Consider the following 20308-nt stretch of genomic DNA (forward strand, 5'->3'; position numbering starts at 1 on the left):
TTACTTTGTTCAGGAAAAAAATACTTTATTCCTTTCAGAATGGAGGTCTAAGCTGTCCTGAATGAGTTTCCAGAGACTGAAAATATCTGTTGTAACTTTTTCTGGACCATGCTTGTCATAACACTGCTGTATCTTAACTCTAATATGTTCTACAAATTCTAAAAATTTACACAGTTGCTTACATCCTACTTTAGTACCTCTATCCTTTAAGATACCTTTAAGTAAATGTACAAACAGCTGTTTCCTATTTCCTTGGCCCATATTTATTTTTACACTGGGTCACAAATTTTCTAACGTGCGTCTGCTTTTTTATTTACACATATCACTTTTACTCTCGAGTTGAGCTGTACTTACCACAGCTTCCACTTTTTTGAGTGCACTCCTTTTTTTCCTTCTGTGGTGTCCATTATGGACTCCTCCATACCCGCCCCTACACTGGGCGCCACTTGTTGGAGCCTGCCGACAGTCAGCTGGGTAGCTGGATAGAGGCGTGCATATTGTAGAGACAATGAAGAAGACAGAAAAGAGTTGAGAGGTCTGCCAGTCAGTGCCAGACAGCCCCAAATTTATTTCACACCCAGCTTATATACAGTTTTCAAGGACAGAGGTAGAACAATGCATAGCACAGACATTCAACCACTATCCTGCCTTGCATCAAGGAGCAGGCAGTTTCATTTTCTATCTCAATGGACCTCCAGCTGCCATCAGCAGCCTGTGTCTAGCTTGATAGTGTGTTCCTTCCTATGGGCTAATCAGGAGTTTCTCACAGCCCTGGAGCAAGCAAGCTTGGACTCTATTGACTCAGAATATACTTCAGATTCAAAATGGGAGACTGAGTCATTGTGGACTCCCGTAGTCACTAAGAAGACTTTCTGGAGTTGGATCCAAGACTGTGAATTTCTAGTTGAGCAATCTTAGGCAAGATATGGAAAGATTATCTCCTGTCTTAGTTAATTTTCTGTTGCTGTGCTAAGATACCATGACCAAGGCATCTTTTAGATGAAACAGTTTATTATGGGTTGTCAGTTTCACCGGGTGAATCCATGGCCATCGAAGTAGGGGGCATGGCAGCAAGCAGGAAGGCATGGCACTGGAGCAGTAGCTGAGAGCTTACATCCTGACCCAAAAGCCGAGTCAGAGAGGGAGCTAACTAGGCATGGTGTAGGCTTTTGAAACCTCAACCCTCCAGTGACACTCCTCCCAACAAAGCTACACCTCCTAGTCCTTCCTAAACAGTTCCACCAACTGGGGACCAAGCATTCAAATATATGAATTTATGGGGACCATTCCCATTCAAACCACTATAATTGCCGATCTCATAGAATAGAGACTAAATGGTATCTTTCATATAGTGCTGGAATGTCATGAACACTAAATGAATGTTACTACAGTTCACCTTGCTACTATTACAGAAAAATTTTTACTTTGGTATTACCTGTATTAACCATTTGTTCTAGCTGGTAATGAAGGAATCCAACAGAGCACAAGATGTAATGAATATTTATCACATATTGATTTTTCTTCTCACTTTTACATAAAATTATTGTGATCTATTATGGATTGTAATATTTTCTTTAATTTTCAGTCAAATAATTCTTCCCTTCATTGCTCTTCTATCTCTCTCTGTTCTCCCTCTTCATTCTTTCTCTCCCTCACCACTCTCTCTTTCCTCTTAATCATCAAATAGTACTGTCCATGATAAGATCCCCTATAACTCCTGGCCCAGGATTTCTATCTTCTAGGACACATCTGATAGCTTCCCCAATTTCTTGCATAGTGGCATTTCCCACAACCTTTACTCTCACCAGCTAATGTTATTACTCTCTCTGGGGCTCCCTGCATCTGGACATCATCAGCCTCTTCTATATAAAAAAAAATTGTTTCACTCTGAATCTCCTTCCTTCAAAGCTCAGGTTATAATCACCAGCTGAAGGTATTCCCTGTATACCCACTAAAAGGCCTTATTCTTTCAAGGTCTGAACACTAGTTGAGAAATTTCTCTTCCCCAACACAAGCTAACAAACCTGACCTTCAGAGCCCAAGTATTATCTTGGAATCCAGTAGCCTCACCACTCAGAGCCTGTTTTTATTCTTCTAAACAAATTGTTAAGATTCAGGGTCCATCCCAGCTGATTACTTGAAGTCTATGATATGACAACTGGAACCTTTTTCCCATTGCCTAACTCACTAGTGTCCTCCATTATGAGCAGCACCAACATCCATTAAAACTCATCCTCAGTCAATAGTGAATCACAGTCCACCTTGCTGAATTCCTGTGTTCTGTTCTAGCCCTGCTTTCTGTTTCCTTATGTTTCCACAGACATTCTTATAACATTCCTGTATTAACAACTATCATTTGAGTGCTGTGTGAGTTCTAGGCCTACAGGTATTTCCTTAGATTAGTCAATCATGCGAATCCTAGCAAGAGTTAATTCATCAAAATATCAGTTCTTTGGAAGGAGGAAAGCTCAAGAAACTTCAGTCTTAGACCAAGAACTATAGGCAACTCGGGAATGCTGAGAGCAGAGGAAATAGTATTCTCCAGAAAAGAGCATACAAATTGGTTACACAATACCAAATGGTCAGCCCAGAAAACAGATGCATACAAGTAATATTGATCATAATGCCAAGTGGATGTACTTACACATTTAGTTACATACACACACATACACACACCATTTAAATGGAAAAGAGGTTGTAAATTTGAAAGACGCTAGGGTTGGGGCTATACATGGGATAATATGAAAGAAGGAAAGGGGAAGGGGGAAATTATGTAAGTGTATCATAATTGCAAAAATTATTTTAAAAATTTTAATGCAAATCTTCAGAAGAATTAAAAAATACCAGTTAAATTAAATTTTAAAATATCAATTATGAATTTTCTCAGCTTATGTCCCAAAATGTAACCTTAGTTGAAGGTCCATTACCCCACAGCTGCTTTGTTCTCTCTTGCTTATATTTTAACGATCCCAGTCTTCCCTGTTACCTGGTCTAGGCCAAAAGTACAGATTTTTCGAACTCTCTTCAAGCTTTTTTCCTACCATCATATTCATTGAACATAAGTCTATGTTCTACATGGCATAATTTTTATAAATTGGGCACAATTTGTATTTTAATGTTAGAGTGGCATTTAGAAACATTGCTAAGAAATCATAAATAGCTTGAATGCTGACACATGATCTAAAATAAATAATGGTTATAGAATCTCTATCAAAACTACCACCTAGACATTTCATAAAATAAATTATTTTAAAAAATGAGTAAGAGGTGGTGATTTGTTTTGTGAGTCACAAAAATGAAAAATTATATACCACCAAAGGATAGACTAACATTGGTAAGTCTATACTTGAATTTCCTGGTTTCCAGACACTCCAGGTTTTCAAAACAAAAAATACACAGTTGTTATCTTACAAGATTTATGGCCTCAGTGGATCATGGGAAATGCAAAGGAAGGCCTGAATGAACACAGACCTACTATATCATAAACAGGAGCCAAGCTTAACCTTTTTGTTGAAGTAATTAACATCCCAACCCAGCTTGCCATCTTGCAATTTAGAAGTGGCTCCTAGATAAGGTTTGTATAACCCAGACTCATTAAGCTTCCAAAGAAACACGTACCCACTACTTTCTTTTATCCACATTTAAAATTTCCTATGAGAAGCCGGGCAGTGGTGGCACACGCCTTTAATCCCAGCACTTGGGAGGCAGAGCCAGGCGGATCTCTGTGAGTTCGAGGCCAGCCTGGGCTACCAAGTGAGTTCCAGGAAAGGCGCAAAGCTACACAGAGAAACCCTGTCTCAAAAAAACAAAAAAAAAAAAAAAAAAAAAAAAAAAAAAATTCCTATGGGAAGCAGAAGTGTTTGAAATCATTTCAGTGAGCTCAGCGCTTTACAAATTATTAGTCATTCAGCTCAACAGCTCTTCTTCAAATATCTTCAAAGCACTCTGAAAACACTTACCATCTCAAACAGAAGAAGTTTCTGAACATCTCTTACAAAACTACAAAGCATATGGAAACTTCCTAATTACCTTTATAAGTAGTTTACCTAGAATGACATTTCATAAATACAATATATTATTAGTTTCCACCATACAATTTCTAGAAATTACATATATATTCAGTTCTCAACATTAACCCTACAAGTTTTTAGGGAAACTGAATTCCAGAGACTTCACTCTTATTAAGTACATGTGCATTTACGTTTACTGCACACACATGGTGCATCAAGCACCAAAGATGTTGCAGCTGCAGCAAACAAGTTAGAGATGGTTTCTGCCTTAGGCAGCTTTTGTTTATATAGGAAGATGGCAGAGAAGAAATTGTAGTGGATGGAGTCAAACACAACCTGTTAATAGAAGAATAAGTGAACTTCCATTTCTAGGAAGAGACATTCTCAAAGTTATACTACTGCATAGCCAAAATAATAGCCACTGACTTTGCGCCTGACACTAGTAAACCTTCAGGAGACCTTAATTTATATGAATTTCATTTACACTAAAGTGTGGAGTCTTGTAGGGCCCTTAACTTTTCCATCTGAAGAAGAGCCCTGGCTTTAATGTTGGTTGATTTCTATTTTGGTATTATGCTTCTCTGTTTCACTTGAATGCCTTCCTTTTCATCTATAGGTGACAGAAGGCCATTGGAAATGGGGTGGTGTCACAGTTCAAGTGAACAGCGCTTTCTTCACTGGCATCTATGGAATGTGGAACCTGTATGTCTTTGCTTTGATGTTCTTGTATGCACCATCCCATAAGAACTATGGGGAAGACCAGTCTAATGGTGAGTCTCTGTCTTTTCATTGCAAGTTCATTCATGATAGAACAGACCTTTGTGTCTTCAAGATTTAGATGCTAGAGCCCTGTGTTCATCAGTTAATCTTTTTTCCAGATGTCTTTCTAATACAAGCAGAGAATAAGTGAGCACTCAGGGGATTCAAGAACCATAAAACAAAAATTTAACACAAGATAGATAGCTCTTGAAATAGTCATTTTTTTGTTCTCCAAAATCTTTTGAGAAAGTTTATAAAATATATTCCAGTTACAGTAGTAAAGAATAAAATTTGTTTTCCTCACTTTTCCTTGAGTAAAACAAACTCTTGGAAAGTATGCCACATTTATTTCTCCAACCATGGAGGTCAAATCTTGAGATACTGGGTAAAGGTTCCTGGGATTTGATTTCTTTTCCTTGGTTCTCTTCATGTGTTTTTGCTGTGTGTGTGTATGTGTGTGTGTTGGGATCAACCTAGGATCTCATGTATGCTTAGCAGGTATTCTCCCATTGATCTATATTGCCCTTTTTTCAAGAATTTTTTTCCCCAAACCAATTTCTTTTTTGCTTTCAGATAATTCCTATCTTCTAGTGCTGAGAATGCTACCTTTTCCTAACTTATAATCACAGAAACCCAAGGCATCCTAAACTAATTTTATTTAGCCAGTATGGTCATATCAGAGGAAAGGAAACTGAGTACCAGAGAAGAGAAGAAGTTGTTAAGTCTCTGCACTAGCCATCATAAAAGGGAATGATTGTTTCTTTCCAATGCTGTATATGTAATAAATAGCTAGTTTAATAGGTCTTCTTTTGTTTTACCTCCAGTCTTACTCTTTTTACTCTTTTTCACACCTGCTTTATCCTAACTGCATCCTCATTATTAGGGTAACCATAATATAACATTTTCTGAAATTAGAGCACTAGTGTGCTCTTAATGCCTTGGTACAGAGATGGACACCTGGACATCTCCTTGCATTAAAACTTGGCCTCATTTCTGTATTCAGTGTGTATGTATCGTGAATGATTGGAGTCTATCTTCATCAGAGCCTGCTGAAACTCTGTCTTTGGGGTACAGTCTACATATTGCCTCCTTTGTAAACTATTTCTGATTATCAACATTAGGACACAGAAAATTATGCTAAATGGAACATTATTTCTGAGGACTGGTGGCATGATTTTAGTAGTCAGGTAAGTTAAGCCAGATTGATAAGCATCAATGAAGTTTTCACTTCAAGTCATCCTCTTGCCTTTCATAAACTAATTTTTATTGTGGCTGAGGAGATGACTCAAATGCTGAATGGCTTGCCATATAAGCACAAATATCTGAGTATGGGTCATCGACACCAGTGTAAAACTAGGCACGGTGGTACATTGTCTGTAACCTAGACAGTAGGATAAGGAAGGACAGGGAAAAGACAAAGACAAGCAGATCCTTGGGGCTTACTGACCACTCAGACTAACTAAAACAGTGAGTTGCAAGTTTGTTGATAAATCTTGTGTCAAAAAAATAAGGTGAAAATCAGTTGAGGAAGATACATGACATCTATCTCTGGCTTCTACCAAATGCACACACACACACACACACACACACACACACACACACACACACACACACTTGCCCATGTACTTTATGCACATGCATAAACAAATATGTACACATACATATTATAAATAGTTTGTACTATGTCATTTCTGGTTTTTAGTCTATCTCTGGCTTGCTCTATCCTGCCTTTCTAGAGGGCTTAAGACCTAGGCATCTGTCAGCCTCTCTTCCACAGCTAGTTCATGTGTTACAGTATGTAGCAAAGTGGGACATGCAGCTTCTTAAACAGCCAATTTTCATATTACCAGAACAATGGGGCTCTGGATTATAGACAAGAACATTGATTTTATTTCATGGTCCTCCTATAGGACTTTAACAAATACTAAATGGCCTTGTCCTTGAATTTGGGAGTTTTTGTCTTCCAAGGAAATAGTACATAAAACAATTACTATGTTCCCTAGATGTTGTAACAAACATGCTAGCAAGTTGTCTTACTAATAAGCACTGACTGCATGAAACTTCTGTTTTTTGTTGGCAAAAACAAAAACCCTTTGCACTGCTTTTCTCTATTATAAACAAGCTCTTCAAGTTCCACACTATCAGATTCTGTATTTCTTTCTTATGCTAGCAATGAAGAGCAGAAGGAGACCTCCTGTCATTGTGACAACTCAGGGAAATGTCTGTCACAGATAAAACTGTGTCCACCCACAATACTACTGAGCATGTGACACTCCAGAGCCATGACTAGCTTCTTACCCTATACAGTAGCTTAAAAATCTCACAACTGAGAAATGTTACAATGCTGTCCTCATCAGGGGTTTTCATGGAAGACAGACTGATTTATAATGCAGTAGAAAACTCAAATCCTAGTTCACAATAGTAGAACATCTCCTATTTTTTAAAAATGTATGCTTGGGCCAGGTGGTGGTGGTGCACGCCTGTAATCCCAGCACTCAGGAGGCAGAGGCAGGTGGATCTCTGTGAGTTCGAGGCCAGCCTGGTCTACAGAGCTAGTCCAAGACAGGCTCCAAAACTACCCTGTCTCGAAACACCCCCCCCCAAAAAAAAATGTATGCTTGGAACATTCATACCCTTGCATTATCAATATGGCTGTGATATGCCACTGTCATTTTGTGTCCACATTTTAAATATACTAAATATCTTAATGTTTCCTTGTAGTGAAGTATCATAATGCCCCAAATAGCATATTAAAAAAAGTCTTAAGCACTTAGTAGCAAACATTTGGGACACTTTATGCTAATCATAAACACAGTTTAACAATCTCTGCATATTGTGACATCACAATAGCTCTCAAGCTCTAGCAACTTGTACTCTGTACTCTTCTGTGTGGCATCAAGACTTCACTCAGTTCTAGAAGGGGCTCTCCACATTGGGCTTCCTGATTACCTTCCTTCTTTTATCTTTCCCTTTCAATCTTTCATCTTCCAGCAGACAACATAGTAGATCCTGTGAATTCTGGAATTTTAGGCAAGACCCCAAAGCTTATTGGAAAGGTCTAATTTGAAATATTCCAGAAAAAAAAAAAAATACAAATGAAGTCAGGAAGATATACTGTGTTTTTAAATTCCCTCAGTATCTGAGTGTCATTTATTCTCTGCAGCCTTCCTATGTCCCTTTTCTCTTTTCTGGAGTGTTTTCGTTATTGAGCTCGCATAACAAATAGACCTAGGCTCTTTGAACCCTGTCCCATCAAAGCTACCTTCACTCAGGAGGGATCTTTACCTTGAGGCACACCTGCTTTTCAGTGGAGGATTTGTCCCTAAGCTCCAGGAAAGAGTGACAGTGTGGGATGCTAAGCTCATGCTAGCTGGGCAGAGGTAAAAAGGAGCTGGGGCAGGCAAATACTGATGAATAATGATGAGTGTGTATTACCTGGAAGATGTGCTGGATCTTTGATTCATTTACAAAAGAAAAAGATAGAAAAACTCTATATTCATTAATTTTTAAAACATAATCATCACCACCATTATCATATTAACACCCAAAATGTAAGACAAACATAATGTTAACAGTAATCTTTTACACTGAATCAATTTAGATCTACAAATACAGCATTCTTGTTTTTTCAATTCTGCTCTGAACCAGAAATTTTCTTATAAAGAATAATCACTTAAATTCGTCTTTGAAGGTGAATAAGAAAAAGGCTAGTATGGAACTAAGGAAAAGTCCATAAAAATGATAAGAGTCATTATGACTATATGGAGAAAACACAAGCTCTGAAGACAGTCACAGATGGCTCAGATCCTGGCTCCAGCACAGACTATATTTGACCTTGAGAAACAAATATAAGCTCACAGTATTAGAATTCTCTGGTAGTAACTCTTGAGCAATGGTGTGTTATTTGACTTTGATGGTTATAAGGATGTAATTATGGGATCCCTTTTAATATTAGAAGACCTTTGTTCTCACAAAAAAATCTGTGAAACACTCATAATGGCCATGGCATGTGCAAGTTCCCTTAATTCTCCATCTGCCCCCAGTAATGTTTTCAGAGGGTTTCTTTTTGTGTTGGATAGGAAAAGACTTTGAGGACCCAGAAGCCAAGACAGAGATAGACTAACAGATGGAGCAAGACTTTGGCAGAAATAAGGGTTAATGGAGTTTGGAGCCAAATGAAGGAATCCTTACTCCCCTTCTACTACTAGCATATTCTCAATACCATACCCTAAGTTGAAAAAGTTGCCCTGCAAAATGCAAGAATCATAGACTTTGCTGTACAGATTTTCACTGTAAGTCTTCACCTATCACATTAGTTAAACTAATAATGCTTCAGTATCCTTCCATCTAACAAGGAAATATAGGTCATGCTAAGTCTCCAACCGTGCACATTGCAAACATATAGACCACAGCTCCCTTGTTGGCTCTCAGATTTGTATGCTAAAAATGTGTCAGATACTAAAACAAATTAATATTCTAAAAGTCTCCTACATTATTAGATTATATATTTATTGTCTATAAGCATACAAATTATTAGTATATATTTACAGCTTTAGCACATTGTACTTGAATGTCATACTTCACTGGTGGTCTTGTTGGTCTTTGGAAACTGTAAAATCGAACATATGGTACAATCTGAAGGTCAAGAGCATAAAGCCTGGTCCATATTGATCTAGTGTGTATGTGTATTTGCATATAATATTACTGTGAGTTAGTTTGGGCCTTGGGAAGATTACTTATCCTTTGCTTTTTCATCAGCAGAATGGGAATGACATGAATATTGTCTCTGTTAACAGAATGGTTTGTGGATTTCTGCATCAGTGTTTGTACAACATGTAAACTTGCAACAGAACCAGGAGTGATACTGCACACCTATAATCTTTGCAATCCAGAGGCATAGGCAGTGGGATCTTCAGTTTGAGCCCAGACTTGACTAAATAGTTAGATCCCATCTCAAAGGGAGAAAGGAAGGAAGGAAGGAAGGAAGGAAGGAAGGAAGGAAGGAAGGAAGGAAGGAAGGAAGGAAGGAAGGAAGGAAGGAAATTGGAGGAGGAGGGGCAGGGAGAACTGCTGTCAGGAACATGATAAGCATTATAACATAGATGCCTATTTTTGGGTTTTGCTTGTTTGTTTTAGCTTTTTTTTTTTTATTTAAGCCAAAGTATTTTGGCTATTTTGTTATGTAACCTGCAACATCATACACATTTTCTAGGAGAAAGTAATCCATTAAGTAAACACTACTCCTGTAATAGTCAGGATTGTCTTTGAAATTCTGGTGAATGGAACAGACATGGCATCAGAAACTGACTTTGATATGATGGCTCAGCCTAAACATACAAATCCATAAGTCACTTTCTTCTAGCTCATGAATGTGCATGCATTTATGTGTGTGTGTGCATGCACATGCACATGTAGGCCATAAAAGTAGAAGAGGGACCATGGAAGAAGGGGGAGGAAAAGAGAATGATGACGTACATATGATATGAAAATGAAAGAGGGCTATAAGAATGTGCTGTTTGTAAAAGTAGTGGTTGTCCTTGGCTTGAGATAGATTTGTCAACTTCTCACAAGCTTTGTTATGCATTTCTTCTCCTGTCCAGAAGTTGATTTAATGAAAATGCTGGAGGCTGACCTAATGCTTCTTTATTTAGAATATTCTTTGCCTAAGAGAACATATGGTACAATCTTGAGAGCTGATATTTAATGATGTAATAGATTATGGTATACCATACTGAAAAATGGATCTATAATGAAAAACAAATACCATATGGTATCCATGAACAAACATACCAGCCAAACAATCTAGTTCCTGAGTGGGATTACCTGTGGGATTCTAAGACTTTTAGGCCCTGGACAGTCTCTGAGGGGCTCTCGGTTGCTCTCTGCCCAGGATAGTATCCAAGGGACTGTCACAGGTCACTTAATGTTTAGGACAGTGTCTAAGGACTGTCAGGTCACTCTCTGCCCCTAACCCTAACTCTGAGTTTAATTACGTGCTTAAACTAAGAAAATACTTAGTTACATAAAATACTATAGTTATATAACATAGAAATCATGCACATGCTTCTACACACATGCCCACATTTCATGTTCTATTCCCCTGTACTCCTATCTACCAATATGTGTATATATGTACCTCTCAGAGTGAAACTGACCATTGATTCTGGGTGTTTTCTACTCTCTTCTCACTAGTTTATTAGTTCATTCATATAATAGTAGAATATTGGCTAGCAGACTTTTAAGTGTTTAGCATTATTTTTTCTCCTAATTAAGGAAAGGCCATGTCATTCCATTTTAGGCAAACAATTCTGTCTTGGTATCTAGGCAGTCCTGAAAGACTGAAAGGAGAAAATTTGTAACATATTTTTGGTTCTTTGTTTCTGAAGCCCATAATTGCAGTTAGTATATATTAACTTGCCTGAGTCCTTGGTTAGGATAGGCAGATCTTGTTTGTAGGAGACATAGTCATTGTATATGTTATCATCAATAGCTGCTATGTGCCTATTGAGCCATACATATCTGCTGTGAGGTCTGTTTTACTGACTGAACCCACTGTGTTGGCCTCAGAATCAGATGCCAGGCCTTACTTTATGCTTTTATGTACCTCTTCCTCCATGGCGATGGGGGTTGGTTCCCTTGCTTTTCTTCCCAGGCTTCCCACCTTTTTAGCTGGAATGATCATAATTGACTGCATCTTAGCCTGCTCTTATGAGTATTAAATAAGATTGGATAATAAGTATTTATAACATTAAGTACAAGGTAAGCTTTCATTAAATGTTAATAATACTACGAATGATATCAGCAGTGATTTAACTCATATCATTTATGACCTGTCTGAGGGCAAAAAGTAGTATTAAAAAATGTCTCAAAACAAAACAAAACAAAACAAAACAAAAAAAAACAGAGAAATCATGTCTTAAAAAAAAAAAAAGCCGGGCGGTGGTGGCGCACGCCTTTTAATCCCAGCACTCAGGAGGCAGAGGCAGGCAGATCTCTGTGAGTTCGAGACCAGTCTGGTATATAGAGCAAGATCCAAGAAAAGTGCAAAGCTAGACAGAGAAACCTTGTCTCGGAAACCCCCCCCCATACATATATATATATATATATATATATATATATATATATATATACACACACACAAATGCTAAACAAAAAAGTTGAGATAGCCTATTACGATAGAATGTGAAGTGCCTCTCTTTTCTCCTTGAACAAATATAACACCAAATACCTTGTTTCAGGTGACCTGGGTATTCACAGCGGGGAAGAACTGCAGCTCACCACCACAATCACCCATGTGGATGGACCAACTGAGATCTACAAGTTGACCCGTAAAGAAGCACAGGAATAGGATGCTACAGTACTACACTCGGCTGAAATTGTCTCTCTATCCAGCCCCTTCCCTAGAGTGGGAAGCCTACTATACAGAGCTTAGTGAAAAGTGACTGCCTAGTGCCCCTTAGGTATGTTTTCTTAGACCAGTGGATGGACATTTGTCAGATAATTTCCTACAGTGGCTTTTACAAGACTGCCACTAATATATCATGTATGATAACAAAAACTGGTATGACACATTTTCTGTGATCATTGTTAATTAGCGACATAGCAACATCTGTAGCAGGTGGGTTAATAACCCTCACATGGAGGGGTATACTCCTTGGGATGGTTTTGGCCAATGGGGTCTATATTGAGTAGATTATGACTTTTTTTCCTGTTTTAGATTCTGGGATATGTTTAAACATTGTTTGTAGTCCAACATTTGTTTATGTCATAGCCTTTTCACCCTCCTCCATGGGCACTTTCTTTTTCCTATTTATATCACCAAGTAGCCAACTGGGTTATTATTTAAGTTGTCAGTGTAAATCTGTCCATTTTTAAGTGGCTTAATACAAAATAACCAAATTTCATAAGAAATTCTATCCTGCCAGAGATATTTCAGCTTTGAAACCAAATCTGTGTATCTGATACTAATATGTCTGCTAGATGTGGATTGCTCAAATACCCAAGTAGAAGTTCTGCTATTAAATGGCCTTTGGGTCCTAAAAGCTTTTTTTTTTTAACTTCTTGCTTAAAATGTGTTTTCTTTTGATAAGATGCTTCAAACAACCTCCAAAACTGTAAATCCAATCATTTGAATAAAATGATTGTAAATATGCTCTCCTTGCTGCCCCAGCCATGCTCAGGCATGCAGATTTGAGCTTGCCTCGATCATGGAGTGGCTTGGTGCTGGCAGAAGTAGACTATCTATTCCTGGAGGTGAAGCAATACCTTTTATAGCAGGTATAAGCCTTTCTAAGCCAGCAAGGAATATGTGAGGTATCAGATGCTATAGACCCTCATGCATACAGATTTCATTTCCACACCCGCCAATAACCTGTGAGATTTTTGTTTGTTTATGTTTTTTAATGCTAAAGAAGCTATATAGCATAGGAGATAGAACACTGGATCCTGAATTTAGAAGGTAGTTTCCTATCAAAGGTCTGTTATGCACTAGTCGGATGACCTTGTTCAAGCTGTCTGACATGGCTATTTTCTCACCTAGAAACTCGCATTCATAAAATGTCACTGTGTGCAGCGTCAACAGTGAAAAATAATTAGTGTACATGGGAATGCTTCATCAGTTATACATTCACATAAATAGATTCCCTTTGCAGTCTAATAACAATTTTATGAGAGTGTTATTTTGAGATACTGCTGACTGAAATTAAGTTTGTTGTATATTCTTAAATTCACCTACCTGGAAAATCCCACCCTTTTTCCTAACTTTGGCAATGACAAACAGTGACAGAGAAAACACTTAGATCCTGGCTATTGTTTTTAATGCCCTTTGCTAATCTGGTAAATATTGAATAGGTATGTGATTCATTGTACCCAACATTTACTTACTGATCCTACACCCAAGTATAAAGAATCAAGTGTAGCTTGTTCTTATGTTTCTAGCAGGGAAGATAAACTTCAAGCACTATAGTGATCTCCCCTTCTTGAAGATGGAGTGAGGTGTCTCTATTCTTTGGAATGGGATAAGAGCATTAAAGAAGTATTACTTTTCCCAGGGCCAAAGAATAGAGGGTAAAATATTAGAAAAGCCATAGAAGTAATATAATATTGATAAGGTTTGAGTAAGGTTGGGTGTCTAGCCTAGATGGTGTGTAGAAAGGCACAAGATGAGCCTTGTGCCCTTTGAGCCAGAATACATATGATTTTCAATGTCATAGTAAGAATTATCAGACTGCTGCAAGTTTTAGACAGAAATAATGTGGTTAGAATCACCTCTGAAACAAGGGAAGGCTTGATGGACCCAGCAATGAGATCACAGGCCAGAGCCAGGCAGTAGCAGAGGATGTGAGAAGGGAGGATTATTTTGGAGATAAAACAGAGCAGACATGGTTTGAGTGTTCTGAATGCGAGCTTCATAGAGAAGTATTGAACAGAGTCAAATTTCAGGCCCTTGCTAAACAGGGGACTAGTACAAGTAGAGATTCCTGGGTGAGAGATGTCAGTGTTTCCATAAATAGTAGAATCCAAGTTTGCCGCAAATAGGACATTCCTAGAATAATTAATGGGTCTCTGGAAAAGTTGCATTAACCAAAAAAGAATGGGCTTGGGGAGAGCTCTAATGGAGCTCAGCTTTAGGAAATCATGTTTTCCCCTAGAGCAGTTTTATTTACAAGCCCTGAACTTTAGTCTCTCTCATTAAAACCATAGAGAGTATGTCTTAGTGCCATTCAAATTATACAGGGAGTCGGGTCAAACAGCTTGACATTGTGATAGGTTAAAAGGGGAGAAGTTGGGCAGAGAAGCAGAGCAGAGTTGATTGATGGACATGCTGAGCAGCGAGGAGGAAGATCGTTGCTCTGATTGGAGTCAGAAGGAAGGCACTAATCTGAGACCAGCCATTAAGGAAAGACATTTATAAGATGAAACAAAACCCAAAAAATGTCAGTGACTAGGATCTAGAAACAAGTTGTGGATTTAGCTCTGAAGGACTGAAAAGATACTTTCAGTGCATATGGTCGAGAAATACCAGGTAGACAGTGAAGGAGAAAATTGAAATCAAAAGGAGAAAGTATGTAGTCCTGGGAGGGTCACCAAGAAAGCTACAGTTCTAAGGGTGAAGATGAAGCCTAGCCAGCTCCAGTCAGTAGAAAGTATCCTGGAAACTCCTCAAAAAGTGAAAAAAGACTGTTAGAGACAATCAAATCAGGAAAAAAAAATATAGTCATGTGTACCAGTTTACATACACATCACTATAAAAATAGTTTTATATGACTTCAAGGATATTTCACAAAAGTATAAAAGATTACCATTATCTATAAAATAAGATTCACCAATATGTTCAACAAATAAGTAGAAAATAAAATCACTTCCATTTGGCTCTTGGGGTTTTGTATGTATGTTATACTTACCTTTTCCCCTCTGGGGAAGGGACTGTGCATCAAAATGAAGTAGTGGTTCTGTGCATGACCCTTGTGTAGTTTAACCATCCCTCAGAACTGATGAAATTCACTCTAACAATTCTAGTGCCTGAGTTCAGGCCATACGGAGCTTGTACACAGGATTCTGGAAACAAAGCTTCCTGTGTCACCTACAGAGTGAAGTATGTAACTGTCTTTGGGCTCCCCACTCTAGTCACTTACTCCTGCCTGGTAATCACTGGGGCTAACAGGAAGTAGGAGGTTTTTTTTCCCATGGGTAATAGATGAATGCATAGAAATGGATACCTTTTAAAGAGATCATGTACACGGCTACCTCAGGAGTAGCTATTTTAAGATAGGATTTTGGTCAGGGAATGGTGAGTAAGAGTGAGTGAGCACATTTCACTGATCCTGCTCTCACTCTGAATGAATAGACCTGTGTTCTCCATTACTGCCTTCTTGATTTAGGTTGACTTTTTTTCCAGCAGACATTTATCCGATGAGGTCAAGCTGCCTGTGCATGCTGACTGTCATGAATATACTTGTACCTTTATCCATCAGGATCATTTTTATCCTGACATGTTTACAAAAACATTTCTGACTTCTATAAGTTTGTGTTTGTCATATATTAGTTACTTTTCTGTTGCTGTCATAAAACACCACAACAAATACAATTTATGGAAGGAAAGTTTAGTTTGGGTTTCCTGTTCATGATGGGGAGGCATGTCAGAAATCTGCAGGCATGGCAGCAGGAACAAAAAATGAGAGCTCACATCTCAAAACAAGCACAAAGTAGAGAGAGAAATAGGGTGAGATTTTAAGCTCTAACAGCTGACCCTCAGTGACATACTAACTCCAACAAGGCTGCACCTCCTAATTCTCCCCCAAGTTTATCCAGCAACTGTATTTAAATATCATTTCTCATTTAAACCACTACACCTCATGTCTTCTGAGAACTGATTGATTTGTTATATAAGGATTTCTTGGTTTGTGACTACATCAATAGCCCTTTTTCTGCTGAAATCAGAGGGGTCGTCCAGAAATGTTTAAACTATTTTGTGTAAAGAGTTTCCTCTTTTCTCACTACTGCATTTAGATCTTAGAGTTAGGACTGTCCCTCGGTGTTTGTAGCATGTTTCTTTTCTGACTTTTCATTTTCTACTGACACCTCCTTCCCATCTCTCCATGTGCAATCCTGTAGACAGTTTCCAGATAGTTTCACCATTACTGGTTATTAACTTCAGTTTTGTTTCTCATTCTTCCAAAATAGTACATTAAGAATGAAATAGTATTCTGACTGGAACAGATTAATGTGAAAATGATACTTTCTGTACTAAGGACCAATGGCAAACATTTTTATTTGTTTCTCATGACTTGTGACCACATCACCACTAACACACTTAGAGATTTAAATATTGTTAATGCTATGTACTCAGCAATATTTTTCATCCTTACTTCATGTCTATAAGACATTATCTCATATTCAGCCCATTACTCACAGGAATTCTACTGTTTAGCCTCTTAAATAAGTGCTACATATGAGCTACCACACCTGAGTCATATTTTTTTAATCTTAATTTTAAGAATTTACATCTGACCCTTTACTTTCTCACACACAAATTCAGTGAATGGAGTGTATCTTTAGCTTTTAAATTATTTTTGCTTATAATTTGTTTAATTTCTTTCCAAGTACAACATGCTTTCAATTGTAATATATACACATATATGAATATATTCTTATTCAGGACCAGAAAGCCTTCCTTTTCCCTATACCTTTGCTACGTCTGGCTCTATCCTGTACAAACATATATAACACATAAAGAAAAAAGTATAACAGGGACTAGAGAGATGGCTCAGTCATTGTGAGCTCTCAGTGTTCTTTCAGAGGACCCAAGATCAGTTATTAGCACCCATGTTTGATATCTCACAACTGCATATAACTCTAGCACTAAGAGATCCAATGCATTCACCTACATTCACCAACATCTCCATTCACATGTACACACTTCACTCTCCATTCACAAAATTAAAATTTAAAAATAAAATTTTTAAAAGAATGCCACCACAGTAGATTGTGTGGTAATATGTACTTTATTATTTTTTAATTTTCCTCTAATGACACATGCTTGTAGTTAGTGGTCATATTTCATGAGCTATGATGCTCAGAGTGGTAAAGTGAGGCATCCATGGTCATATCTATTGAAGAGACAGGTGGACCTGCAAGGAGTATGTCAGCATTTGAAGTATACTGTCAGTAGAAAGAATAAAAAAATCATTTTGAGGTGCAACACAAATGGCATTACTGTGAGAAAAACTCCAGTGTTGGGAACTAACAGACTTTTCTTCACTTCCATAGACAAAGTAAGTGTCTTCCTCTGCTGGAAAAAAAAAAATGAATGGCAGCTATCTTTGGAATCTGGGAAAATTAGTCACTCCTGTAATTTCTGCTTTTTAGGGAGTTCTGTTCTGAGCTCTGGGCCCTCAGGGCTTTTCCTTTGCAGGCTAACATGAACTAGGTGATTGTCCCAATTCTGAGAGTCAAACAGAAGACCATGCCAGTGATGTCCTTTGCCAATATTGGGTATGATCTAGATTTTCTATGTACTAGGTACTTATTTCAGGCCAGTGGCTTGCATTTCATTCAGTTTAGGGATGGCACCAGCCTCACGGATGGTGGTGTGAATGAATGGCACTTACTGATTCTGCAGCTTCTGCAGTGACCTTCCCCAGGTGTCTTTTGTTGTCTCTTTTGAAGCAAAATGTGTCTTGGAAATTCTTTCCATCTTGATGAATCAAGTTTAGGATAACCCAGCTAAACATACTGCTTTTAGGGATGCTAAGAGGCAGAAGGTGGCTGCAGTGTGACCAAGATCTGTCTGACACCATGTCTGGGCACATAAAGATGTTGCACAGACAATACAAGGTACAGGAAACTCCAGATGGAGAACTTCCTTTAGATATATCTTTTGTATGTGGAAGGGTTAAAATAGGAGGCTGTCCTTGAGCTGGGTTTTAGGTTATTCCTAAAAGAAGATCTGAGGCAGAGATTTGGGTGCAATTTGGGGCTTGGAAGGTGATAAGGATACAGAGAAATGAAGAGCAGAGGAGAAGAGGGAAAAGTGAAGAATTCTTTTTGATGGAACCTCTGAGGCACTCAGAACCTGCTACAGCATCAGACCATTCTGCAGAGGAAACTTGGAGAGGTAACCATCCACCCTCTGATTAGGCCATGAACTGTTAGCTACTTGGAACTATGGCCAGCTCTTGGAATATTAAGAGGGATCTGATGTCCTCAGCTATATGTTTTGATCTTTTCTCAATAACAAACAAACTGTTAATTGTAAAACCTTTGCAAAAATTCACTAAAGGAAAAAATTGTGAACTTTTCATAAACATACCACACAGAGATAAGTCATATTACAATGTAAAAGCATATGCAGGCAATATACAAGCCTTTTCATGCATATATGCATGTCCAGTATACATGCATTAGATTGATTCTAGATCATATTATGTTTCTTTCCCTTTTCCTAGTTTGTCAATTCAAGACCTGTCCATGTTCTAAAATTTTCTAGCATGGTTTTATTGACTTTGTATTGTAGTTTATTAGTAATCTTCTATGCATGGAAATTTAAATGGTTTGCAGTTTGACTATTAGAATGAGTATTGAAATGAATATTCTTGAATATGGCTCATTTTTGTACATCTGACAATTGTGGTAAGATCAATTCCTGAGAATATATGCTCCAAAGAGGGGCCAAGATTATGGGGAAACCCCCAGACAGCTGACCCAAGCTAGCAAAAGCTCACAGACTCTGGACTGGCAACTTGGGAGCCTCTGTGGGACCAAACTAGGCCCTCTGAACGTGGGTGACAGTTGTGTGGCTTGGTCTGTTTGTGGGGCCCCTGGCAGTGGGACTAGGATTTTTCCTGGTGCATGAACTGGCTTTTTGTAGTATTCCCTATGGTGGGATACCTTCCACATCCTCGATGAAGGAGAGAGGGGCTAGGTCCTGTCCCAACTTGATATGCCAGACTTTGTTGACTCCCCATGGAAGGCCTTATCATTTCTGAGGAGTGGATTTTGGGGATGGGGGAATGGAAAGGGGAGGGAGGGAGAAATGTGGTTGGTATGTAAAATGAAAAAAGAGGAATATATGCTCAAGATCAATTATTGATTACACACATACTGAATATTTTCTTATTGGTCAGGTGTTTCTATAAGTATTTAGGACATTTCAGTAAATAGCAGTCCATCATCATGAGCACATTGATGTGGTAGTAAATAAATTTAAAAAACATATAGATAGTAATGGCTGTGGGAAAAATTTTTTGTTATGCCACCTGTAAGCCTGTACCTTGCATCCTCACTGACAAGATGTTTCCCAGTGTAGAATTGTTGTTTTTTGTTTCCTAAGTCTAGAGATTTTTAATATTTCCTTATTTTTAAGGTCATATTTTATTTGTTCTGTGTGTTGTATATGTGCATTGTGCTATATCATGTATATAGCAGTCAGAATTTGTGATAATTGGTTCTTTCCTTCTACCATATCAGTTTGGGGGATTCATCTCAGGGTATCAGCCTTGGCTACAAGTAACTTTACCATTGAACCTTGACACACACCCTTAATTGTTTTTTTTTTTTTTTTTTTAATTTTTCTAATCAAGTTTTATTCCAGAACAAATGTTTGGTGTTTTTTTTTTTTTTTTTTTTTTTTTTGGTGTCATTACAAAGTTGACTTTCAACAGTACATTTTCCTATAGGCTAACAGTTTCATTTCCCTTTAACATGTAAGCTAAGAAATCAAAGCTACTGGTCAGCAGAAGCATCAGCTACAGCTTTTAAGGAAACCTAGTCACCCCTGCTGCTAACCAGGGAGGAGCTAGTGACCAACAATTTGTTGTAGGGTTTGTGCTGTTGAAACCTACTTGATGCTAGGCAGTGTGGCCTCCATAGTTTCTCCTTCATAGTGTCTTCCTACAGGGTAGCTGGATGCTGACCTGAAGACACACAGAAGCTAGAAGGAAGATGCAGAGGGAACTCTGAGCTATTAGGTAGTACTTTTGATTCTGCTCATACTACATCAATTGCAAGAGCCAGGCACAGACAGTCCTATTTGGGCCATA

At 38.1% G+C, this 20308-nt stretch overlaps 1 protein-coding gene across 1 annotated transcript in view; it reads left to right on the forward strand.

The window, feature by feature from the left end:
- The window catches only part of Wls (Wnt ligand secretion mediator), a 113306-nt gene extending 94449 nt beyond the window's left edge, over window positions 1-18857 (forward strand). The window contains exons 11-12 of the mRNA XM_028862601.1: window positions 4627-4780; window positions 12008-18857. Of these exons, the coding sequence (XP_028718434.1) occupies window positions 4627-4780; window positions 12008-12117 (264 nt within the window). The 3' untranslated portion in view covers window positions 12118-18857. The remainder of the gene's footprint in view (window positions 1-4626; window positions 4781-12007) is intronic.
- The last annotated feature ends 1451 nt before the right edge of the window (window positions 18858-20308 follow it).

The sequence above is a fragment of the Peromyscus leucopus genome, chromosome 6 (genome assembly GCF_004664715.2).
Source record: "Peromyscus leucopus breed LL Stock chromosome 6, UCI_PerLeu_2.1, whole genome shotgun sequence".
NCBI classification, from domain to species: Eukaryota; Metazoa; Chordata; class Mammalia; order Rodentia; family Cricetidae; genus Peromyscus; species Peromyscus leucopus.